Below are 26,013 nucleotides of genomic sequence, written 5' to 3'. Positions count from 1 at the left end.
GGCTCTGGGCCCCCGAGCGGCTCCAGAGCTGGAGCTGAGATCCCGGCGCGCCCAGGTAGGAACCCGCGCGGGGAACGCACGGGAGACCGGGAGCCGCGGCGGGAGGGGCCACGGGAGGGGCCACGGGAGGACGCAGAGGATGGGCCGAGACCAGGCCCTCGTGCCCGCGGCAGGCTCGAGGCCCATGGAGCCCCAGCTGGGAGCAAGGCGCGCTCAGTCCCCGCCCCTCGGCCCGGGCCTTCCTCCCCGAACCCCCAGACCGCCCCGTGCGCCCGGCTCCTTTCCCGCCGCTCTGCATCCTCTGAGACCGCCCCCCTCTGCGTCCCCCAGGTTTCCCTCGTCCTCGCTCAGTCGCGCTCCTTGTTCATCCCACAGGTTCTTTCTGAAAGCGAGCCGGAGTCTGGGCTTGGGCGCCTGGAGGGAGCAAGGGGGGAGCACAGCTAGGGAACCCGAGAGTGAGTCCGGCGTAAAGGAGGCGGTGGCTGGAGGACCGGGTACCAGTCTTATGCATCTTGGTGTCGCCGGGGCTCAGGCGCAGAGGGGCTGGTTCCTTGTTTGCGGAATGAATGAATCATTACTCTCCTTGATCCCTTCTGAAAGAGGACTTTTTGAGGTCCACGTGCTGCAGAGCATGTTGGGGGCCCTCCTGAGACAGGGTTCCCTCCGCCCGCGCTCTCGTTTCTCTACCTCCTCTGTATGCATGCTCTATTCCGAGGGGAGGCTCCCTTCGGATTGGGGCTTGGGGGTGGAGGGCAAGGAGGGAACTCGTAGGCTCAGGAGGGTACTTGTTGAAGGTGTGACAGGCAAAGGACTTGAGCGAGGCCTCTTAGAAGGTCACAGGGGAAGGGGGATGCTGTGGAGGAGAGCAGCCACTATCAGGCAGGGGGCCACTTAGCACCTCTGAGACCAGCCTGGAAAGACCACCATAGTATGGATTCCGACCGGAAAGTTACTGCATTCCTCCAAGCCTTATTTCTGTATCAGTAAAATGAGAATATTAGTATTCATTCCTCAGGGATTTGTGCAGATTAAGGAAAATGTTATATGAAATCACCCAGCACAATGCTTGGCACATTGTGGGTACCCAGCAAATCTCAGTTTTCTTTTCTTCCTCTCTGAAAAAAAAAGTGAGCAGAGAATCATTTGCTCCCATCTCCTCTGTCCCCAAATTGGTCACAGACAGACACAGTAGATGTGTAATCATTGTCTTTTGAATGGATATGCTTGACGGAGCTTCATCTCCACCCCTTTCTCCCAGCATTCTTAGGCAGAGCTGGGGATCTGACCAGCACAAACATGCCGGTGCTGTCCGAGGACTCCGGTGAGTGCCTCCCTGGGCTGGGCCTCCATGACCCTGAAGACAAGAGCCTGCCCAGCACCCCCAGGCTGGAAAGAGAGCAGGCTGCTGCCAGCCTGTGTTCGCGGGAGCTGCCATGCCTCCAAGCCCTGGGAATGGGAGCCCGGGGAGGGAATGTCCACAGGGCAGGGCTGAAGTGTTGTTTGAGGCTCCACTGGGGGGTCCCACAGGGCAGGAGGCACCCGTTGCATTTGCTACACTTTGTTTTCCTTACACTCCCCTCAGGGCTGCATGAAACCCTGGCGCTGCTGACCTCTCAGCTCAGACCTGACTCCAACCACAAGGACGAGATGGGCTTCTTGAGGGATGTTTTCAGTGAAAAAAGCCTCAGTTACTTAATGAAGGTAAAGCCGCATGTCATTTCCCCCTGGTGAGGGTTTTTAGAGGTCCTCCTAGCTATCTCCCTGCTCAAGGACGGTCTTCACTAACCCACCATACAGGGCTTTCTCTCACACTGCCCCGTGGATGACCCAGTCTGCACGCCTACAGCCTTGGGCGGGCTGTGTGGTATCCAGGGTAAACCTGGGCAGCTGGCTTGGGAGGCCCCAGCCTGAAACTGGCTGTCTTTGCAGATTCATGAGAAGCTTCGCTATTATGAGAGGCAAAGTCCAACCCCTGTTCTGCACAGCGCTGTGGCCCTTGCTGAAGACGTAAGCCTCAGCTTTTTCTTTGTGGTGTCAGCCCTCTCCCCACCCCGTGGGGCTCCTTTGTCTCACCTCATTGCTACTGTTTAGCCAGGGGACATCGGGCCTCAGGAGCCCCAAGGTGAATGTAGAGTGTCTTCTCCCCGGTTCTCCCAACAGGCAGGGGGAACTCATGAGCCTTGGACTGTGCTGGGTGACATGGTGACATGATGACGCCCACTTACTTTGTGTTCCCGAGAAAGTCTGCTTCCCCAGCTGTGAAATGAGAGCATTTGGATCTGATCAGCAGTTCCCAAACTGTTGATGACTGGCGATATGAATAGGTCAAACCAGACCTTGCGTCTGGGTTTTGGGGAGGCCCACTGGGAAGTCCTGGGGGCAAGGGACTCGCAGTGTGTCCCGCTTACTTGCTTAGGTGTCTCGTTTTTTTAAAGAAATGCTTCCTAATTTCTTGCAGACCTGTCCTCCGTGTTGCACGGTTTGGGAAAAGCTATCCTCATTGATCATTCAGTCCAACTCCTGAATAAATTCACCTAACCCCAGAAGATGGCCTCCGAGGGATGGGAGCACCTGCGGGCCCAGATCCCACACCTTTCTCCTCTGTAGAATGTGATGAGGGGTGTGTTAGGTTGCCACGCTCCCAGGCTCAACACTATACCTCTACTACTAGCTCTGTGACCTTAAACGAGTCACTCAATCTCTCTGACCCCCCATTTTCGTTATAAAATAGTGCTGTGGTGAAGGCACAGATAATGGAGCCAGATGACCCCAGGTTCAAGTCCTGGCTGTGCCACTTCAGCTTTGTGACCTTGGGCAAGATATTGAATCCTTTTCATTTAATTCCCATCTGTAAAATGGCAAAATAATAGTATCCACTATATCTAGTTCATTGTGAGAGTTAAGTGAGAAGGTCCACGTAAAGCAAGTGACACCTAATAGGGCTTCATAAGTTAGTGCCCATTAGGATTACCCTGTAGAGCTGCTTAAGCTCTTCTGATCCTTGGTGTGATTTCCCTGGGAGTGTCAGTCCTGGGGTGGCTGAGGGTCCAATGTACCCTTAGGTGCTGTAGTAGTTGCTGGGAGGGCCCTTGGGTCTGAGGCCGCGGGAGCAGGATTTTCCACAGTGACTCCCAGCGGGCTCAAAGCACCCATAACCCTGTCTTATTCCCCTACAGGTGATGGAGGAGCTGCAGGCCGCCTCTGTACACAGCGACGAGAGGGAGCTTCTCCAGCTACTGTCCACCCCCCACCTCAGGGTAGTCACGCTGCAGTCCCTGCTCACCCACACAGCTTGTGTCTCCTGGGATGGGGGCAGGAGGGAACGCTTGGTCATGAGACAGGAAAGGAGATTTCTGAGTGAGAGATCCTCAGTGCCAGCATCTAGGGGGGTTGTCTCTGGCATGAAATCTGAGACTCCCCAGACCGCTGCCCAGTCAGGGCCCCCTGACTCCTGTGAGCTCTGGGCCAGCCTTTCATTTCTCTTGTTTTCCTGAAAGGCCATGCTCATGGTACATGACACAGTTGCCCAGAAGAACTTCGACCCTGTGCTCCCCCCTCTGCCTGATAATATCGACGAGGATTTTGATGAAGAATCAGTGAAGATTGTCCGCCTGGTGAAGAACAAGGAACCCCTGGTATGTGGCACCTACATCTCCTCCCCACCCACTCCTTATTCTACCCTGAAAACTGGGAAGGGACCCTGAAGTCTTCAGCGTGAGTGATGGCAGCTTTGTCATGGCTGTCACTAGTTCCTGCAACACTTTTCTGTGCAGGGTACCCCTTTCTCTGGGTGGATGCAGGCTTTCTCAGCTGTAGCCAAGCTCTTTTGGGCAGTAAATAACCTGCACAGCTGTTTGGGGAAGACTTGATCATCGTGCTTTGAGCCAAAGGTTGGCAAACTACAGCCCAAGGGCCAAACCCAGCCCACTGCCAGTTTTTCTAAATAAAGTTTTACTGGTGCATGGCCATCCAGTTCATTTAGATACTGTCTGTGGCTGCCTTTACATTGCAATGGCAGAGTTCAGTGGTTGCTAAGGAGACCCTGTGGCCCACAAAGCCAATAATATTTACATTTGGCCCTTTACAGAAAAAGTTTGCCAATCCCTGCTCTGAATACTGAGGAAGCACAGGACAGCAGCCATTCTTCTCAGCTGACAGATGGTTATCATTTTGGTCCTGGTTCAGCACTGATTTACCAAGCAGAGACAGGGTTGTTTATTAGATGGAGAGAAGTAGGGGAAGTCCGCAGTGCTTGGCCTGGAGTAGTGGTCCCCAGGGACTACTGGCACCAGGGACCGGTGCTCCTATGAGAATCTAAAGCCTGATGATCTGAGGTGGAGCTGAGGCGGTGATGCTAGTGCTGGGGAGTGGCTACAAATCCAGATGAAGCTTCGCTCGCTCACCTCCTACTGTTCCATGGCCCAGGGGTTGGGGACCCTTACCCTAGAGAATACGAAAGCTGGCACCCTTTATTTTCAACTTTCACCAAATGACCTCAGATGAGCCACTTCTACAAGCAGACCAAGATCTCTCTTCTGCCTCTGTTTTCTTACCTTCCAAACTGGAAAGTCATCCACCGACTCGGCAAACACATTGTGCACCTTCCTGTGTACCTAGCACCCTGCTGGGTGCAGGCAGTTCAGAGATGAGTAAGACTTAGTCCTTGCCCTCCTGAAGTTCACAGGAGGTAGTGAATGGGGGTTTCCTGGGAGGGGTAATGCCCATGCTGAATGCCAAAAAAAAGAACAGGAGTTTGCCAGAAGGAAAAGGAAGAGGGAGGGCATTACACGCAGTAGACTGCACGAGCAAAGCCATGGTAAGGTAAACAACAGGGTATCTTCAGGGAACTCTGAGCTGCCTGGTATGGACATAGAATGCCAAGTTTGAGATAAGGAGTGACAGAGGTGAGGCCAGGTCAGGGCAGATCATAAAGAACCTGATTGTCCATGCATAGCCGCTTAGCTTGATCCCAAAGGCAGTGGGGAGCCATTGAAAGTTTTTAGTAAGAAATGGCATGGCCAGATTTGTAGTTTAGAAAGATCACCATGGATATCAAGTAGCCTGGAGGGTGAGGCCAAAAGCAGAAAACCAATTTGGAGGTGAGAGCTAGATATATGTTCAGAAACAAGGCTGACCTGGGCCTGTGGGAATAGGGAAGAGAAATCCAAGAAATATTTCAGGAATACAATTAGTGTTACTTTGTGACTGCCCCAGTTTGGGTCGGAGTCTGGAGAGGCACCTAGGATAATGCCCAGATATCCAGTTGGGATGACTAAGAGGATGCTGGGGCCATGATTCAAGGGAGGGAATAAAGAGGGGCTTAGGGCCCACTGACTTCAAGAGGCTTGTGTGATTGCACGTCGGGGTGTCTGGGCAGTGGAAGAGATATGTGACCAGAGATACAAATTTGGCAGCCGCCAGCATCTAGGAGGGGTAAAGTATACGCAGTGAGACAAGAAGAGGGTGGAGGCCAAGCCCTAGCCCTTTAATCAACATTTAAAGGCAGTTAGAGGGGGACTCAGCAAAGAAGATTTGTCATTGAGAAGAACTGGAGAGGTGTCACTAGGGCCTGAGCTAAGAGAGAATTCCAGAGGGAGGACAAGCACCAGAGTTAGACAGGAGGGAGATCAGAGGAGAGAGGACTGAGGGTGGTAGCTGGCGGGTCATTAGTTCATTGCTGGTGCATTCGAGGTTGCGGGGGTGAGTGACTTGGGGGGCAGGAAGCAGAGAGAGCAAACGCACACTGCTTCTTTAACAAGCTTTGCTCCAAAGGAACAGAGACTGGCTGCTGCCGATGGGAGCGCAGGCTTTCTAATGATGGGAAAGACTTGATAATATTTTTAGCACCAAGAGAAGGAGCCAGTCGAGAAAGGGTATTGAGAATGTAGGAGAGGGTGGGAGGGATTGATGGAGCAGCCTAGACAGGAGGGGCGCCTTCCCTGAGATGGGGGGAAGGAGGAAAAGTTAGACATAGATGCTGGAAAGCTAGGTCCAGGGGTCAAGAAGCCACAGGGTGCTTAGCTGATGGCCTCTCTTTCCAGCAGTATTTATCTAATGTACTTCAGATAGATGCTGTAAACAAAGTTAATAAGTGTGCCAATGTGCTTGCAGTTGCAGCCAATAATAAATGGTTAGCATTTATTGAGCACTTACTGTGTGCTTAGTGCCCTGCATGTATTATCTAATGTAATCCTTGCACAACCCCATGAGTTAAATGCTATCCCAGAGAAAGCAGACTCCGAGAGGAAGGATAGTGGGCTTCCTTGCTAAGGCCGCATGCTTTTAGCAAATGGCGGAGTGGATTCACACTCAGGGCTATCCAACTCCAGAGCTTCGCTCTTCACCTGACTGCCACCCAGACTCGCCACAGTCCAGCCTGCGTGAAGCCTGAAATTGAGGGCTTGTTAGCACCTTTCTCATCCTCAACATCCTCTCTACTGTGCTTCATGGACCGAGCCCTGATCCCAAAGCTCTGGCTAGGGCATATTTGGTTCCTCTCTGCAACAGAAGGCCTGGTAAACCTGCAGTTGGTTAGAGGCAGGATGAGAATTTGCTGGCACATACTCTCCTCATTATTAAATGTCTTTGCAAGAGGCAAGGGCTATGATATGATAAAATGCTGGATTCAGCATCACAAAAAGCTTTACTCTTTACCAGCTGGGTGACCTTTAGGGTGCTTACCTTCTCTTGAGTTCCAGTCCCTCTCTCTAAAATGAGACTGTCACAGCATTATTGGGCTTTGTTTAAACTGTAAAGCGTTGTGCTATATTAATGCGAGATGTCGGCTTTATTGCACCCTCAGTATTGGAACAGTCCCCACCGATCTGCCCTCTGTGGTGGCAGAGGGAGGACCGGGGAGGCTCTGTTGAGTTCAGAGAGTCAGGGTCTAGGTTTGGAGGTGCTTCTGAGGAGCCGGCCTGCTCTGTCTCTGATGCAGGGTGCCACCATCCGGCGGGATGAACACTCAGGGGCTGTCGTGGTGGCCAGGATCATGCGAGGGGGTGCGGCAGACCGGAGTGGTGAGTAGCATCAGTGATGGCCTGGCCAAGGTGATGGCCGTTGTCCCCCAGCCTTCCCTCGTTTGGCCACAAGTCTCTTTTTCCCCTCTTCTCCGGTCACTTGTTTGGGATGTGCTGGGAGTAGGGGAGCGGGGCTGGAATTCCCTTCTCCAAGCCTGGTAGAAATTTTAATTGTCTGAAAATCTCTCATGTGTGAAGTCCTTTGGGGGAAATCAGAAGGGCTCATGCATTGGCTTAGCCTGAGGACTGGTAGTTAAGCATACAGCATGGGCTTGGCGGGTAGCCCCTGACTGGGAGGTGGGGGCCCCCTTCCTCACCTCCTCGTTGTCGCTGTTACTGAGGGGAGGGTATTCATGTCCCTGGTTTGTTTAGGTGGAAGACAGGTTGCAAATCCTTGGTGTGAGGATGAATTCCTGAGTTGAGAGGCAAACCTCCTAGTGTGGGGGTGTTGCTCCCAAAGTCTGGGGGTCACTGTTTTTAGGATCCCAAACCAGAGCTTCTCAAGTATGAGTGAGCGCACGAACCACCCCTCCTCCAAGCATCTTGTTAAAAGGCAGATTCTTTTTTTTTTCATCTCGTCACAGATTATTTTTGAATTACAGAGGTAGAAATGGTAATTTTACAGTGTTACCAGTATGGTCAGGTGAGGGTCCTTTTTCAATTGCAGCCCGCTGACTTCTTGTATTCTCACTTGGGGAAGGTCAAAAGGCAGATGCTGATTCAGCAGGTCTTGGGTGGGCCCCAGATTCCGCACACCTCCTGGGTGGTGCTGATGCTGGGTCCGTGTCTACTTTCAGACGCAAATAGGTCCTAACATTCAGAGATACTTGCCATTAAAATGGAGGCTAAGAGACAGGTGTGTTTAACACTCTCGACATCTTCCCTGGTGTCCTTAAGTGTCCTTGTGAAGATTTGAGAAGGACCTTCTTAGAGTGTTTCTGTAAACCCAGGAAAGTAAGAAATTAAAGTGAGATATTTTTAAAGAAGCAGAGGTTACAGCAGAAATAACATGGGCTTTCTACGTCCAAATAACTGTTTGAACACAGGCTCCACTATTTCTTAGCACTGTGACCTTGTGCAAGCTGCGTAATTTTTCTGGATCTCAGCTGCCAGTTGTGAACCAGGGATTTCACCAGGTGGTTGAGACTGTGTTGCCAAGTGAAGTGCCCAGCACGTGGTGGGTGCTCACTTTATCCCAGTCCCACCCCCTGTCTTTACAACTTGGGTCTGCCCTGCGGCCGGTTCCTCAGATGGGCCCCGGCGGTGCCCAGAGCTTCGAGCTCTGGGGGCCAAGGCCCGCTTCCTGGGCTGATGGTCAGCACCTGTGTCTCCTAGGCCTGGTCCATGTTGGAGACGAGCTTCGAGAGGTGAATGGGATCGCCGTCCTGCACAAGCGGCCCGACGAGATCAGCCAGATTCTGGTCCGTGCTACACGCGTGCTGGGGGTGCTTCGGAGGCCTAAACCGGGCGCTTCCTGGGGCCAGGGCAGATCTGGCTCAAGCTCCCTGTTTTCATGGAAAGGCCTCAGGCAAAGTGACCTTACAGTGTGCCTGGGGTGCAGGGCGGGGGGCCAGGAAGAGTGGAACTTGCAGTCCATCTGCCTCTCACAGACCCTCTCTTCAGCACAGCCATTCCCCTGAACCCCAGCTCCCTTTCCTGAGGACCTCAGAAGGATCCCCTCTTCCAAGGGGCTGAGGAATATGGAATAAGAGGTTGCAGCACAGGGAGGACCTGGAGCTAGGGCTTTGGGATCAGCCGGTCCTGGGTTTGAATCCTGCCTCTGCCTTGGACCAGTCATCAATTCATTCTGAGTTTCAATTTCCTTTCCTGGAAAGTAGGGACAGGGATGATATCTCATCCAATGTGTGGTAATCATTAGGATGTAAACATCTGGAAAAGGATACAGCACTTCACATCTGTGCTGGGACGAAAACAGCCCCCAGAGTCTATTCTGGGAGTTTTAAATCAAAACTAAAATTGTAAAGAGCCCCAGCCATAGCTTCGTCCTCTTTATCTTTAGCATCCTCCCCTGGCATGATACTCTTTGCTAACTTCTGATGGTTTGGGGACAGAAATAAGATGAGATCCGAAGAGAGGAGGGCTGCTCTTTAAGACCCTGCTGCAGAGGCCCTGGTTGCAGGCAGCCCCCCACTCTTCCTCCACTGCCCGTTTCCTGGTTCTGGGCACCGACCTCCTTGTGTTGCAGGGCCTGGGGGACCACTGGATGAGATGTGCTCTCAGGGGCTGACGGCATTCTTCCTTGCGGGCCCCCCACATGGGGGTGCGGGGTCTCTGTCAGGCAGAGGGAAGGGGAACTCCTGAGAAGGTAGGAGTGGCCTGTCATTGGAGAGCCCATTCTGAAAGATGGAAGCAAAAAGGGAAGTACTGACTGGGAACCAGCCCCAAGTCAGGCAGGAAGGAAGAAAAGGAAAGCAGACTAGGTTATTAAAATAACCCAAGAAAAGGAAGGGCAGCCCTTTGGGGCACTAAGGGTCAGGAGGGATGGAGAGCTGGAATTCAATGCATGCATTGTCTTCAGGTTCTCATATAAAATCTTCTGTCCCTTTGTCCCATGTAAATGCAGCTATTTGGTTTTTGACTTTTGCTTTAGTTAATTCGACTGGGTGCCATCATAGGAGGGTGGGTCACAGGGGAGGCAGTGAGTCTGACTTTCCTCTGAACATGAATTTTCAGACCTGGGAAGTAAGACGTGAACTCAAGGAGCATTAGACCCGGGAGACGATAAACCTGTGGGTCTTCTCTTTTCAGGCGCAGTCCCAGGGATCCATCACCCTGAAAATCATCCCAGCCACCCAGGAGGAGGACCGTTTAAAGGAGAGCAAGGTATGGGGTGGGGGGTGCAGGGATTGGAGGTGCGGGGAGGGCTCCAGCCCAGCCTTTGAAACTGGTCCTCAGAACGCATGCTCATTAGATTGTAATTCAGTCACAAAGTGATTCATGTATTTGTACCCTGCCTCTTTCTAAACAGGGTTTGACGTAGCTTACTAATAAAAGGCCAAGCTCATTTTAATTGAAATAGAAAATTGAGGCCACGAAGAGGAGGAGAAGGTACCAAATGTGCTGGCTTTGGGACCAATTAAGTAATTGCCATTTGTTTAATTCTTTGTGGAAACCTACCTTCTTTGGGCACCTCCTCTGTGCCAGGTGCTCTGCTGGATGCTGGGGACAGGGTCGACTGGAGCTTTAAGGATTCCTAGTTCAGAAGGGGAGCAAACCTTTTATTGCCATGTGATAAGTGCTATGGAAAGATTTTGTACAGAGTCACAGGCACCATAGAAGGTATTGCCTTGTAGGCACAAGGAAATGAGGCTTGAGGAAGGTGAAGATGAGTAGGAGTCCTTGGTGAAGAAGAGGTGGAGAGAAGTTCAGGCAGAGGGGTCTGCGTATACAGAAGGTCAAAGTAATGGAGGAGGGTATGTTTGGGAGTCAGTGAGAAAGAGCTATGTGTTGGGGTCCAGGCGGGGGGAGTTTGTGCTGGGGAGATGGGTTAGAGCTGGGCTTGAATGCTCGTTTTTTATTCTTTGTTTTTGTTTTGTTTTTAAAGAGGGGAGTGACGCCACCATATTTGTGTTTTAGAAAGCTCCCTGGTAGCCATGTGGAGGAGGGTGGAGTGGGTGGAGACCAGAGGCAAGGACACCGGGTAGGAGGTTGTCGTAAAAGCCCAGGTGAGGGGTTGTTAAGTTAACCTGAGCTGACATGGTGGTAGAGAGGACAGAAGCAGCATTATCTGATTGCAAATGAATTTGGAGGTGAACTTCCTGGCAGCCAAGGCAGAAAGGAGAACGTAATGAATGATGTACTTTTCTTCAGTGCATGGAAGGAAGCATACCGATTTTTCAAGAGAGCTGATTTCCAGCCCCCACCTGTCAGTACTAAACACCTGAAAAAGGGGACATTCTAGTACCTAGCACACAAAAGATGTCAGTAAATATTTTGGTGAATGAGGATTAATATTAGGCAATGTCTTTGATGTCAGTTTTTTTTTTTTTTTATGCAGCAATGAAGAATAATGTCTTTATGGCTTGTTTCTTATTTGCCTCTTCCACAGAATCCCAGGGCACACATAATAGGGACTCTTTCTTACCTGATGAAGGTCTTCCTGGGACAAGTCCCCATATGCAGCTACTGAAGGTTTTAATTTGATACAATGAGAGAACTTGGTTTTCCCGGAAGATGAAATGGGTAGTCTGTGCCTTAGCCCATCTTTCCTAAATAATTCTTTTGAAGCCAGAGCTTGATCTGAGCTGGCCATTTAAGATTATGAGTGGCTGGGACCCTGGTAACATCTGTGACCAGATGAGGGTATCTATCTTCACAATATCTGGCTAGAAAGTTATTACTGTTGACTGACTGAATCTTTTCTGGTTGGCATATAAAGGAGTATGATTTGGATTTAAGGAAGCCCTCTGGCCTTTTTTTTTCCTTCTTCTGTATCCTATTAAAGTAATTGGGCCCAAATAGAAATAAATAAATCCATGCTACTGAATTGTAGACGAGAACAAGGAAGTGTGAGAAAATGCTGTGCTTCCCACCATCTTCTCTAGAGGGGGTGACTTCAGGGTAAAGCGGAGGGTTGGGAGTTGGCTACGTATTTGACAGATGAGATAGGATTGTGCTGTAAAAAATGTGGGTGTCAATTACTTACTGAAGAGTGATGGTGAATGAGTGGTTTTGTTGATATTTTTGTTCTTACCAAAACATCGAGATGACTTTTTTGACAGATGGCTACTGACTTCATTAGGGGCAGTTAGCATATCAAAAATCAGATTTGAGTTACAGATTGTGCTTGCCTTTACTTTTTGTTCCCAGGACTAATTATTGTTTTGTGTGTGCTAAGAACAGCAGATAGGTAACTAAGGAAATGTTTAGGTTGGACAGGAAATTCAGACACAGGACCCATCTATTAATTTTCTGATTCTTGCAGGATTTCCTGACTATAATATCCAAAATGGTTAAAGAACAATAAGAAAATATGAGCAGTGTGTTTCTGATTAGCTTTCTATTCTCAAGGCTGCTTGTTCTTCCTAATTGTGAACGGTAGTTGTCATTGGTCCTTCCCTGCGGCATAGACGCATCTATGCCTCCATGATGAAGGGCCACCTCACCAGAGCCCCTCCTGTGCAGGTGTTCATGCGGGCCCTCTTCCACTACAACCCTCGGGAGGACCGGGCCATCCCCTGCCAGGAGGCGGGCCTGCCCTTCCAGCGCAGGCAGATCCTGGAGGTGGTGAGCCAGGATGACCCCACGTGGTGGCAGGCCAAGCGAGTGGGGGACACCAACCTTCGAGCTGGCCTTATTCCCTCCAAGCAGTTCCAAGAAAGGTGGGTCTGGGGCGTGTCGTAAGGGGATGGCTCTGGAGCAGCCAGAGGTATAGGGATACAATAGATCCCCACATTTGTGTCACCACAGCCAGAGGGGAACACTGTGTGTTGGTCTCTGAGGTAAGTACCCATCGCACTTGTGTTTGTTCTTCTTGACCCATAACCAGTGGTGACAACTGTTTGAGATATAAATAAATATATGGAAATCTATGTTATTAAATTAATGTATATGTTATAATACATACTTAGTGAAAGTTGACAAATAAAATATAAAAATACAGAAGAGGACAAGGAAAAGAAAATTACCCAAAGTCCCACTATTATCCAAACACCATAATTTATTTCCTTCCCATGCTTTTTATGTGAGTGTTGCAGATAGAATATGAGGTCTTGCTTTTTTTTTTAACTTACTATTTTGGCATTAGCATTTCTCATATGATTCCCTATTCTTTATGGTGTGATTTTAGTGGCTACATCATACTTATTTCCTTCCCATGCTTTTTATGTGAGTGTTGCATATAGAATATGAGGTCTTGCTTTTTTTTTAACTTACTGTTTTGACATTAGCATTTCTCATGTTATTCCCTATTCTTTATTGTGTGATTTTAGTGGCTACATCATATTTCATCAGGAACTATGCCATTCATTCATAGGCAGTATGAATGTATTTCTTATGAATGGAGCTGGGCCTGTGGTTTAACTGGAGAGTCACGCATGGTTGAAATGAACATTTTATGTAAATATGATGGGTGTGAGGGAGGAGGAGATGGTGCTCTGTCAGGTCACAGTAAGAGGACAGGCCCTGGCCGGGTGTACAGGGCAGGCTTCTCAGGGGAACGGTCACACCTAAGTGACTTCGCTCCTTCCCTACTTTCCAGTCTCTGGTGTCTCGCTGCTACAAGGCTGTAATTATTATTTCGCGCATAGACTGTTCCTCACATTTCAAATGGTTTCCTTAGGATAGATTTCCAAAAATGTAAATTCTGGGTCAGAACGGGGGGCAGTTATTACTGCATTGCCTCACCTGAGGTTTGTAGCCCTCTTCCATTTTCCGGGGTGTGGAACGTGGTAATGACAGACCTCAGGGTTTGTCCGTTTCAGTGGCCCTCATGCTGCGGTCCCCAGGGCAGGAGCAGCATACCCCGAGAACCCGTTAGAAATGCAGATCCCTGGGCAATGCCCCAGATGTGCTCAGTCAGAAACTCCATGGGCGGACTCTGAGCTCTGTGTTCTCGCAGGTGTTCCAGGTGGTTCTGAGGTGCTGAAGCTTGAGAACCTCCGCTCTCTTTCTTTAGGGGAGCCCCAGATCCATCTGCATCTTTGGCTTCAAGGTCTTGGGGAAAGGCTCTTTGGCTGTGTTTAAATGTAAAAATCTAGACACCTCCAAGAGCCCTGGGCATTTTTCTCAGGTCAGAGGTGAGGCCTGGGGGGCTGCCTGTCCACTGACAGCCATATTGGATAATGCGTCAGGCTGAGCTCTCTGTCGGAGGGAGAAGGGCATTAAATCAAGGTCAGTTTCACCTTCAGCCTCTCCTGGGAGTCTTTCTGCTATTTTCCAGCTTCCGTAGAGATGGGAAGGCCAGGCGAGAGTGGAGAAGGGGCGTGCTTCCTAGAGAATCAGTCATAGGGAAATTACAACCCACCACTGACTGTGGGCTCCAGGCTGGATCCTTGTGTGTGACCATCTTAGCCTGGGCGAGCTTCTCCCAGGGCAGGAGACTCGGTTTCTTGCTCCTCATGAACCTATGAGTACCCGTGAAAGTGTCCCTGTTTACTGGAACTCAGTGCGAAGCAGGAGGCTCTCAGAGGCCCAGGCTATGCCCACCTGTAGGAGCCAAGCCTCACTTTTTCTGAGTTTTCTGTAAAATTCCCCTCTAACTGGTTCCCTGGACTGTCCATTCCCTGTGTCCCTACAGGCGCCTAAGCTACCGGAGAGCCACAGGCACCCTGCCAAGCCCCCAGAGCCTCAGGAAGCCCCGCTGTGAGTAGATTGGCAGGGTTGGCACTCCATGGGGGGGCCGGGGTTAGGACTTGGGGGCTTTGTGCCAAGAAGAAGCAGGCACTGGGCTGGAGCGGGCACCCAGGGACCTCTCTGAGCTCCCAGGCCTCCAGAGGAAGGAGGAGGTGGGGAGAGGGATGAGGAGAGAAAATGAGGGTGGGGTGAGGGAGCTACTCCCTGGAGAAGAGCTTCTGTATTTGGAGTCTATGGACACTGGGGGGCAGGTTAACGCCACTCCCCAAATTGTGTGCAAACCTGTATGTGTAAGTGGGCGTGTGTCTGTCTGTCTGTCTGTCTGTCTATCTGGGAGACAGTCCGCAGCATCATCATGTTCCCAAGGGATTCTCTGATCCTGTCAATTTAAGAACCTCTACTTTAGGGAGGAAATGGAGATGGCTGTGAGTGATCTTGTGCCTCTGTGTTAGGGGCCAAATTTGGCAAAAAAAATTAAAGGATGCTCAGTTCAATTTGAACTTCAGATAAACACATAATTTTTTAGTGTAAGTATGCCCCAAATATTACATGGGATATACTTGTGCTACAAATGGATTCGTTGTTCTTCTGAAATTCAAATTTAACTGAGTATCCCTACATTTTCTGACAACTTTACCGTTTAGAAAACACACCCGCCCACCTTCTTGCCTCCTAATCATCACAACAGCCCTGTAAAGTAGTAGAGTCCAGCATCTCCTTTTCCAAGATGGGAAAACGGAGGCTCATGATGTCAAGGGAGTGAGGTCCGGGTCAAGTTTTCAGAAGGCCTGTGATCAGAGACCTTGAGTTAGAGAATGGAGAGGAAGCTTTCCCACTGCAGGCACCTCAGAGTGAGCTGCTCCCCTGGCGTGGTGGCCACTGCCCACGGCCACCCTTCTAGATTTGCTTTCAGTCGGAAGGGCTGCTGAGTAAACTGGCCTTGAGGTTGCTTACGCCAGCGATGAGTGGGCTTTCTTTGGGCTGCTAATGAGATACATGCAGGAAGATGAATTAGAGCAAGTCTTGGTTTAATAATGCACCACAGCTCAGATCACATGTGTGTTGGAGGAGGGAAAGGGGACAGATGGAGGGCTCTTCAGGCACACGAGGCCATGGCTGTCTCTCAGCCGCAGGGCCTCCCGGTTCCCCTCCACTAACACTGTTCCATCTGTCTTTTGTGCAAACCGCAGATGATCAGCCTTGTGACAAAGGTAGGCTTGGTATTTGTCCCCCATGCACACGGCCAAGGCCCTTTTTCTGTGGAATGTCTGTGGCTGGAGGCGCTTGCCAACCCCCTGGCCCACCCCAGTCTGGGGTAGCCGTGCCCCTTTGGCTCTTCGTACATCCCCCGCTGCTCTGCCAGCTGGACGGGCCTGTTCCCTGAGGCTGCGGAGCTGGTGGGGATGGAGCCCCTCCCTGTCTGCCTGGCACACCAGCCCCAGCCTTTCCCAGACTCTGGCTGGGTTGATTGTGACTGGGCAAGTGACAGGATGGGGGTGGGGCAGGGCGAGTGAGTCTTCCCTCGTTCACAGTGATCTAAGTCAGAGGGGCTGGGACAGGGCCTGCTGGCCCAGAACCCCTGCCAGGGCCTAGAAAGGCTACTTGGGGCCTATGCATGGAGAGCTAGGCTGAACAGAAGAACTTGTTTTTCTGGGGTGGCCAGGCCATAGCATTTCTCCTGAACGCCCTGAGACAGCATCCCAGAGGGCTCTGTCCAGCCATCCAGGGGCCGGGTACCTCTGGGTTGGCGTGTGTGTCCAGCATGGCTCACTGTTCTTCCTTTCTGTTTGGTTCCCAGAGACTTGTGACTGTGAGGGGTACTTCAAAGGGCATCACGTGGGTAAGTAGTGGGGCTGCTTCCCCCAGCACTCTCCCACCCATGCACAGCCCACTGTGGGCTCCTGGGTCAGGGAGAGACAAAAGCACAGTGATCTGAGTGCCGGCAACCTTTCAGGAGCAGTTGAGCCTGTGGGACCCACATTTCCCCACCATCTCTGTCAGCAGAGGAAGACCTGACCTGCCCAGGCCTTGGGGATCCCCCACCCCAATATTCACCCAGCCACTGGGAGCAGTCCTGGCGGGAAAGGATAACATAGACTCCTACATTAATACCAATTTTATTATTATGATCTCAACTCTACACCACCACCGTACAGTCACGGAGCCTTTTACTTACTAGTCTCCAAAGTACCTTCACTTCTTCTATTTTGGTCAGTCTTTACAAAGCCCTTAGAGATAGGCAAAGAGTTTTTTAACTTTTGATTTTGAAGTAATTTGACACTTACCGAAGAGTTGTAAGAATTGTATAGGACTCTCATATACTCCACACCCAGATTCACCAGTCGTTAACACTTTGCCATGTTTGCTTTATCATTCCCTTTTTCTACATACTTTTTTTCTCCTGAGTCAAGTGAGAGTTAGTTGCAGACATTATGTTCCTTCACCCTTAAATACCTCAGCTTGTATTCTCTAAGGACAAGGACATTCTCTTATATAACCCTGGGCAATTACCAATTCTGAGAATTTAAAGTACATACGTATAATTCTATTATCTAATATATTGTTTATATTAAAGTTTTGCCAGTTGTTCCAACAATGTCTTTTAGAGCATTTTTTCTTGATCCAGGATCCAGTCCACACATTGTAGATTTGTATTCCCATTTCACCGATAAGGAAATTGAGCCTCAGAAAAGTGATGACTTGCCCAAGGTCAGTCATGTGCCAAGTAAAGCAGTGACCTTAAACCCTAATTTTGGATTGCCAAGTGGTCATCCTTTTTATCATATTACTGTGTGTCTCAATCATCTCCTTCCTGTAGCAGGTGGAAGTTGGGAGAGGCCAGGGGGTCTCAGTCCCACCTCCAGATCTGGCCAGGTGGAAAAAGTCTTTACTGGGAGATACTGGGACAAATGCCACGGTACCCCCTGCTCTTCCCCCAAAGCTGGTCTTCGGAGGAGCTTCCGGCTAGGCCGAAGAGACAGAACGGGAAGCCTGCAGGAAGGAAAGATGTCCACAGTAGCCGAGTCTCTGGAGCTGCTGACCTATGAGGAGGTGACCAGGTACCAGCACCAGCCAGGCGAGCGGCCCCGCCTGGTGGTTCTGATTGGTAGGTGACCTCCCGCGTCTCCAGAGAGTGGGCTGGTTTCCTCCCTGCAGGAGTGGAGAGGAAGCTCAGCAGGGTCCCTGGTCAGCCTTCCCTTTGTTTCCCAGGGTCTCTGGGAGCCCGACTTCACGAGCTGAAGCAGAAGGTGGTGGCAGAGAACCCACAGCACTTTGGTGTTGCTGTTCCACGTAAGAGGGCCCACGTGTCAGTGGTGGGGAGGTGGTGTATGTGTGTGCCTACACATGAATATTTCGTGGGGACTTGACTCCCCATATCCATCCTCATCCTTTGGGTCTGAGGGACTGCCAGGCATTGCCAACTATAGACAGATCATGGGACCTAGGCATGATGGGAGAGACCCACTCTCCACTAGGACCCTCTGAGGCAGAAGCTAGAGGACTTACTAGGTTCCTGCCTGGGATGAGAGGTGAGTCTAGAGCACATTGCAGGCAAAGTGGCAACGTCAACTCCAACCCAACAGCAAGGGTCCCCCAGCAGCGGGGGCATTGCAGTCTCCTCTTCCAAATAGCTCTGAATCCTATGGCCCCTGCTCTGCTCGGATAAGAGAACGGGGCGAGCCAGTGAGCGGTGTCGCTTGGGCACTCCCATCTGGCTAGATCCGGCCCACTAGGGTGACTCCTGAGTCTAGAGGCAGCTGAGGATGTGAAATCCAGTAGCAGGGAGGTCCTGGTTCTGAATGGGATGAGAAAGAGGAGAATGAAGAATGCTCTGAGCTATACCAAGACCTCTCATGTGCGGTAACTCAGTCAGCCTTCCCAGTAACCATTGGGGGGAGGGATGATTATCATCCCATACTGCAGAGGAAGACACCGAGGCTCAGAAAGGCTAAATAACTTGCCCAGTGTCGCACAGTTGGTGAGCTGTGGAGCCAAGGTTCAAACCTAGGCAGCCTGCCCTAGTCACATTCCTAACGAGGCCACACGACAGCCTCTCACCTGCTGCCTGTCACTTCTGCCTCTTGTTGTCCCTTTTCTCTCTGGGATCCTCCCTAGGTCCCTCTGGCCTCAGAAGGATGCAGTGTGGGCACCTGGTGGCCACCAAGAGGGGATGCTGTGGTGGCAGTAATGGGACCTTTCCAGAGTGTTCTGAGGAAAGGCAGCTCCAAAGCTGGTCCCCTGGGCCTTGGGGCCTGTAGCCCAATCTGTGTGTTGTCAGGATTGTCTTCCAGAGCCCAACCTGAAGTGGCAGGGATGGGAAGTAGGGGGTGGCCATTCTGGCAGCACACCTGTGATGGGCCTGGTAGGTTTCAGGGGACCACGGCCTTCCAGGCTGATAGAATAAACTGAAATAGGACATGCAGAAGTCGCTCACACAGAGATCCTATGAAACCCTCAGATCCATCCCCTGGAGGTGGGGTACCTGGATGGTCAGGACTGCTTGCTTCCAGGTTTACCACACAGATAGATGACTGTCCCCCTTTTTTAGGAACTGGGGGAGTCAGGGGAAGCCTCCGAGAGGCAGTAACCTTTATACTGGGTTTCGAAGAGTAAGTAGGAGTTTTCCAGGCAGAGAAGGAAGGAAGAATCCTCTCTACTGGGAGAATAATACGTGCAAAGGGACGAAGGTGTGACCCAGCGAAGCAGTGTTAGGGATCGGGGAAGTTGGTGTGGATGATGTGGGGGAGACGAAGCTGAGTTGGAGGCTGGGTAGATCCCGTGGGTCTCATATACTCATGTAAGATCTTTAGAATGTTATCAGTGGGTGAATAAAAGTTTTAAAGCAAGAGAATGACATGGTCAGAAAAGTGTCGCTAGCAACTCTGCCAGAGGCTGGCCAAAGATACCACACATAGAAGACAGCATCCCCATGGGTGGCCTCAAGGGCCAGAAAACACTGTCCTTCAAGACCCCATCTTTCCTTTTACTCTGGAAAAAGCTGTGTGCGGCTGCATGTGTGCTCCTGTTCTGTGGAGAACCTGCCTTCCCCCAGAAGTATACCTCTCAATTCTATTATGGACATCAGTGGGAAAACACTGTGTGCTTCAAAATTACGTGAGAGCCAGCTCTGCTGAGCACATCCCATCCATAAAAGGACTGTCTGTCTTCATGTCTCCTTTTCTCTCAAAATGGGAAATAATTGAATAAAGAATTAAAAGCATACAGCAGGGTCATTTGTGTTTGTGCCTCCTTTGCTCTCAAAAAGCAATTAGGACTAGGGATAAAATAAAAGCTCATAACAGGGATCCCCTCAGTGATTCTTTAAAAGCCACAGCATCAGTGAGGCAGTTTGTCAGGATGGTTAAGGGCATACACTTGGCATGAGACAGAGAGTTCAGGCTTTGGCTGTGCTACCTGCTGGCTCTGGGTCGTTGGCACAGTGCTTCACCTCTCTGCACCTTTCAGTTCCCTCTCCTGCAAGATGGGAGGCCTCCTTTTTCCTACATCAAAGATTTGTGTGAATCAGTGATGCCCCTGGCAAGGGCACTATGCCTGGTATATACAAATCAGCGATGAATTCTGAATGAGGGCACAGGCTCGCTACTGTACTTGCTCAGTGTGACGTGATATCTCTTTGCTCAGCTTTCGTTCTTTCTTTAAAAGATACCACCAGGCCCCGAAAGAGCCATGAGAAGGAGGGGGTGGAATATCACTTCGTGTCTAAGCAAGTGTTTGAGGCCGACTTACATCACAACAAGTACGTTTGCTTGATGGGCCAGTTGGCCCTCTGTGTAACTATGTGTCTTTGCATCTGGCCAGTATTCCGCTTGACCTGGGAGGCCTGGAAAAGATGAGGGGAAGTGGGAGCGAAGTCATGGTGGGAAATTCATTCATGTTTCTAATTTAAGCAAGCTCAGGAACTAAAGCCCTTTTCCCTTTGCTGGTTCTAGGTTCCTGGAGCATGGTGAATACAAGGAAAATCTCTATGGGACTAGCCTGGATGCCATTCAGGCTGTGATGGCCAAAAACAAAGTTTGTTTGGTGGATGTGGAGCCGGACGTGAGTTCCTGAGCCAGATGGGCATTTCCTGTAAAGGGAATTTATAAAATAGGGGGGTGGGATTATATATTTTACCGAACATTTGACCTCAGGCTAAGGGATTTTTAGTCTAGAGAACTGGATATTAAAATTTTCTTGCAACTTCCTCTAAGAATCTAATGAAAGCTTTGCACCCCAAAATGTGCGCTTCTATACACAAACACTGCATTAAAATTGTAGGGAGTTCATGGACCCTCTTGGTGGCCCAGAGACCCAGGATAGGAACCTCTACATGGAGTAAGTCATGCAGTAGATGGTGGCACCAACTGGTCAGTTGTGATGTGACAGAGAATTAGGTGTCAGTGCCCATGTGGAAAGCGGGCTCAGCCCTTGGCTCACCCCCTCCTTGAAACTAGTGGCTTGGGGGACCACTGAAGATGGTGATCAGGAGAGCAATTTGAAAGGGAAAAATGGAAGGAAACATGACCCTGTGAGGCGCTTCAAAACATTTCCAGTTCTGCACACTCTGCCTGCTGTGTGCTCAGCAGGGGCTTAACAATCTTTTAACCTTGTCTTTGAGAAACACTTCTAAGCGTTGACTTCAATCTGGGGATTTTTTTTATTCCTCTGTAGAAACGGAGCTCTCATTTTATGATATAAGCCGTAGGCTTTATTTTATAGAAGTTTGCTTGAAACAGATTCCACAAAGTACATTATGTCTATAAAGGAAAGCTCTCACTAAGGTAGACATACTGGGAGCTGGTGGTCAAAATTAAAAGTCTAAATTTCAAAATTTTATTTGGAAAGTGACTTTGTTAAATTTTTTTTGGCTGCAGATTGTACATATAACAGTTGAATACCAATGTTTACTAATAGAGGCCCCTCGTTATAGATAAAATGCACTAATTAACAGGACAATTTGCATATGGAAAACCTAAAGTCTTTACAGTTGGTTTCAAGTGACTTTTTTTAGTTTATTTGCTTAGCAAACCTTTTCTTTTTTGACTCATAAGGAGGCCTGTGCAATAGCAAACATTTCGCGTCAGTGTAGTCCAAATTGATGATGTGTGACTAAATACACACACATTGAATCCCGCTGGCTCATCCCTCAGGACTGGGCAGGTGGAGAAGGGTGTGAGAAGGTTAATTAGAGCTTGCAGGGTCAGAGCAAAGAGAGATGGCAACTCTTGGAGCCAGCTGAGGCTTTGGGACCTCCCTTGTCAACAAGTAGGCCTTCAGGGCCCAGCTGAGTCCAGTGTCAAAGTGGAGGGTGGGAAAATAAGCAGTTGGTCTGCCCAGTTGAAGTCCATTGTCATATGACCATATACAGGACCTTTGCCGTTGAGGTTATGTGATGAAGCACACCATCACTGAGCATTCAAAAAGTATGTTTCACAGTAAAATATTTCCAAAGTATAATATTCCTGAACTTACTTTCTCAGGCCCTGAGACTACTGAGGACCTCAGAGTTCAAACCCTATGTTATATTTGTAAAGCCTGCAATTCAGGAAAAAAGGAAGACGCCACCCATGTCCCCAGCTTGTGAGGACACAGCAGCTCCCCTTGTAAGTTCAAGGTTGATCATTTCTTTAACAAAGGCCGAACAGGGCCTCTTACAGCAACATGAGGGCACTTGTACTTTTGCATAGGGCCATCTCTTTCTGTTTTGCCTATTGGCCAGATTTAGATGGTCAAGTGACCAGAAAGCTCGAGGTGGGGCAGCCAGAAGTGCCTCCCAGTTCAGACAGCGGTGGCTTTGCCCGGACTCCCCACCCACCTTCCACTCCCTCACATATGTACCCTCCCAGAAAATAGGGACCAATACCTGTCAAGGACCAGATCTGAGTGTGACAAACCACACAAATCTCTTGAACTCCTAAGCCAAACCCAAGTAGTTTTTAATTGAAACCAAATTCAGGTCCGGTAAGCTAATCCAACCCGGCAACGGGCAGCATGTAGAGAATCGTTCCCATGTGCGGTTTGGGTCTGTGACTCTCCTGCTAAAACTGCAGGTGATTGAACGTTCCACCTTTACAGGCCAGGAAAAGGGTTCAGGGGATTTGTGGCTCCAAGACAAATGTCACACATTTTACTCCATTAGAGATTTATTTACGTTCTTTCAAGATACAAATATTTATTAGGAAGATTAAGGTACTTAGTGGCAAAAATGTTCCTTCTATAATTTCTCAAATAGCTAAATGCTTCCAGGATGAATAGTGAGGGTCCTGGAGGAGGGGGAACTCCAGAAGCAGCAGACGGGTCTACAGGATGTGTGTATAAGGGGGTAAGGGAGGAAGGGTTGAAGATCCATGGGCAGCGCTGGGACACTGCAGAGTGCTTTTGAGTACGAGAGGAGCGCCCTGCAAGACACAATACAGAATTAGGAAGCTTCTCTCGATTTAATCTAGTTTTTTTCCTCCTGGGGGAAAGAAGTTAGCAGAAGAAATGATCTCAGCCTTCTCTTACGTCTCTGCCATCTTTGTAGTAGCATACAAAAACTGTTTCCTAGACCTTTAGAACATATCTTCTGAAACTGCAGATGTCCTCACTGAAGTAGGAATCAGGTTTTGATGGGTGACAGAGGGGAGAGAAGGGACTGTTTTGGAACGTGGGTCTCTTTGTGGGAGGACAGCTCAAAACATGGCAGCATCAAAACACTGAGCCCCTAGAAGCAGAGGAGAGATGGCAAGGACGGACTGGAGAGAGAGAGAAGGGGAGATTGGTGAATGCCAGTGACAAATTTCGTTTTGCAACTTCCAAAAAAACAGTTATTTGACTAATTGTCAGTCAACTAACTACCTGCCTGAAATTCTACTTTTTAAAGGCATGAGTGAATGAAATGAAAAGGCAAATGTACAGGTTGGGTAAAGGAGGGATCATAGGCTCTTTATACCTTAGTGTCAGGTGTTAGGAAAGCAATCTGATTAGTCAGTTACCCTAAGGTAATGCGGAATTCGATAAGAGTCGTCCTAGCACTTTCTTGAATAACTTTGTCTCTCTTGCTGGTGTTTGGAAATGATTCTTTTCATTTCCTCATACCAGGAGGCTTCAGAGGGCACCAGAGTTCCTTTTCTTTTTCATTTCCCCCTAGTTAATTCCAGAAATGCTCGCTTTGCTTTTATGTGGTTCTTATGTATGGTTCTTTCCTATAATTATTTAACCGAATTATCATGCAACACAGCATTGGCACTTCTTTGGAAATACCTTTGGACAGGAAGTGTGATATCGACACAGACATAGACACACACAGGTATAGAATCAGCATCCTCCCCAAAGCACTTCCTTTCATGGCTTGCAGTGAACTGGTCCGCAGTAGATATTTTGTGAATGAATGACTGAACAATGTTTATGTCTACTGCCCATTAACTTTCTTGGAAGTCTGATAGAATATTGTCATGATACTCCATTTTTATGTTCACAGTTCATTATTAATGGGCCATAGTCATTGCTTATCACTTAAAAACTAGAGATTGGAACATTGCTCAAGATGCAGGCTGTAGGTTTCTTATTTGGGGGGGAGAACCGCTGTAGGTTTTCTATTTGGGGGGAGAACCACACACTTGCTCCATAACTGCCCCTTTGCAGGATGAGGAACAGCAAGAGATGGCCGCTTCCGCCGCCTTCATAGACCAGCATTACGGCCACCTGGTGGACGCTGTGCTGCTGAAGGAGGATCTCCATAGTGCACACAGCCAGCTCAGAATGCTCTTGGAGAAGCTGAACAAGGACACTCACTGGGTACCTATTAATTGGGTCAGGTAACTGTATCTTAGAATATCCAGGTTGGAGGGGACCTAGAAGACCACTCAGTCCAGCCATGTTACCATCCAAGAATTGCAAGTGTGGAGAGGGGCGGAATTTTCCATAAACTCCATCATCAAGAAGAGTATATGTGGGGAATTCCTGTTTGTTGGTTTTTGTCTGTTGATTTTCACTGAACCCCTTTGGAACAGAAAACATGAGTTGAAAGGGGGCATATCACAAAATAACATGTGTCATTCATTAAAGTATCACAGGCAAATTGACCCTGATTCTTTGTGCCAAAGTTAAGTAGCCGGTCTTTGGGGAGCGGTGGTGGTGAATTCATACAGTACCGATTTGCAGGGAAGTAGGTGTTAGACAAATGGTGACATTTCATTTATTCAGCTTCATTGAAGTTGAGTTTTACCCAAGGGGATTTTTTTCACGTGACTGAAGTTCCTTTGTCTTCAAGCACCAAAGTGTTGATTTTAACCTCGCTGATGGTGAGTGCTTATTTGGCAGTGTACTTGAGCGTACACAAACTTTTTTGGAAGATTGAAGCATACTTTACTGTCACCATGAATTACTGTACTAGTCTATGATACACGATTGTTTTCAGGGACTCTTAAGGAAGGTAAGGCTGCTTGTCTCCTTTCTAAATACCCTCAGACTCCTACAATTGAGTCCTTGTTTTGTTTGGTTTGTTTCATTCTGTCATTTGTCCCTCTCATTACTGACAGCTGCCTTAGTTCTTGCCTGTCCCTACCTTTAGATTATAGGAGCTCCTGTCATGCTAGATCCTGAGAAACCAGATGATCTGCTCTCCCCATGCCCTGTCAAAACTATGTCTAAGCCACAGTACATCAGTCCTGACTGTGAAAATCAAATTATATAGATTCTAAGTGTGGGTTTAATGGGTTGTTTCTGAGTAAAAGCGTCACACAGGATTTGTGAGCTACTATATATATATGCATGTATATGTATATATATGTATATACGTACACATATATACATACACATATATATAAAATTTTATATTAGTTTCAGGTGTACAGCATAATTAAACATTTATAGAATTTACAAAGTGATCCCTTCATTAGTCTAGTGCCCACCTGGCACTATACATAGTTATAACAATATTATGGACTACATTCTCTATTCTGTACTTTACATCCCCGTGACTACTGTGAGCTATATTAGCTGATCAGAGAATTTTATTTCTCTTTAATAGCCAATGTATATAAGTCTTTATTTTGTGCCGGGAGCTATGCTAAAACCTTTATGTATATTACTTTGACAAATACTCCAAGCCTATGACATAAGATTTCTTATCATCCCCGTTATATAATAAGAAAAACAAGGCTTAGAAAGTTTAAATGGCTTGTCCAATTTGGTGACGGACAGAGGATTGGGGGGCTGGGAAAATGGAGTGAAGGGTTAAAGAAGGACAAATTAGGGGTTGATAGTTGGTCATGGGGATGGGGAGCACGGCATAGGGAATGCGGTTAGCATTAATATGATGGCTACGTGGAGGGCCAGGGGAGGGAGAGAGCAATTGGGGGGATCGTTTTATGAACTATATAGATGTCGAACCAATGTACTATATACATGAAACTAATTTAAATAAATTTTAAAAATTAAAAATATAAATAAATAACATGTTCAAACTCTCACAGCTTTAAATAAATGGCAGTGCTATAGGATTTGAGCCCAAGTCTCCCTAATACCAGAGATGGTCATTAATCTCTACACTATACCGCCTCATTCTTTTGTGGTCCCATAATTGAGGCTCCTGTTAAGTAACTGACTTAGAAGTGAGGAATATGTTCACAGTTAAAATTTATAGTAATCTGCAGTATGGCTGTAACTTCTAAGACTGAAAAGCGGCTGCCTACACATG

General features: G+C 48.7%; 1 protein-coding gene across 1 annotated transcript; it reads left to right on the top strand.

Moving 5' to 3' along the window:
• The first annotated feature begins 123 nt into the window (after positions 1-123).
• MPP3 (membrane palmitoylated protein 3) lies at positions 124-24,403 on the top strand. Its single transcript, XM_025045635.1, has 19 exons — positions 124-494; positions 1,259-1,321; positions 1,583-1,701; positions 1,930-2,007; positions 3,177-3,257; positions 3,498-3,635; positions 6,938-7,019; positions 8,355-8,440; positions 9,789-9,863; positions 12,165-12,361; positions 14,278-14,342; positions 15,524-15,544; positions 16,132-16,173; positions 17,275-17,439; positions 17,544-17,624; positions 19,998-20,091; positions 20,285-20,393; positions 21,815-21,937; positions 23,958-24,403. The coding sequence occupies exons 1-19, from the start codon at positions 140-142 to the stop codon at positions 24,132-24,134; spliced, it is 2,151 nt and encodes a 716-aa protein (XP_024901403.1). The 5' UTR covers positions 124-139; the 3' UTR covers positions 24,135-24,403.
• Positions 24,404-26,013: the final 1,610 nt, after the last annotated feature.

This window comes from Pteropus alecto, unplaced genomic scaffold, assembly GCF_000325575.1.
Source record: "Pteropus alecto unplaced genomic scaffold, ASM32557v1 scaffold313, whole genome shotgun sequence".
Classification (NCBI taxonomy): domain Eukaryota; kingdom Metazoa; phylum Chordata; class Mammalia; order Chiroptera; family Pteropodidae; genus Pteropus; species Pteropus alecto.
Note: the sequence above shows the minus strand (reverse complement) of the source record. Positions and strands in the feature narration are given on the sequence as shown.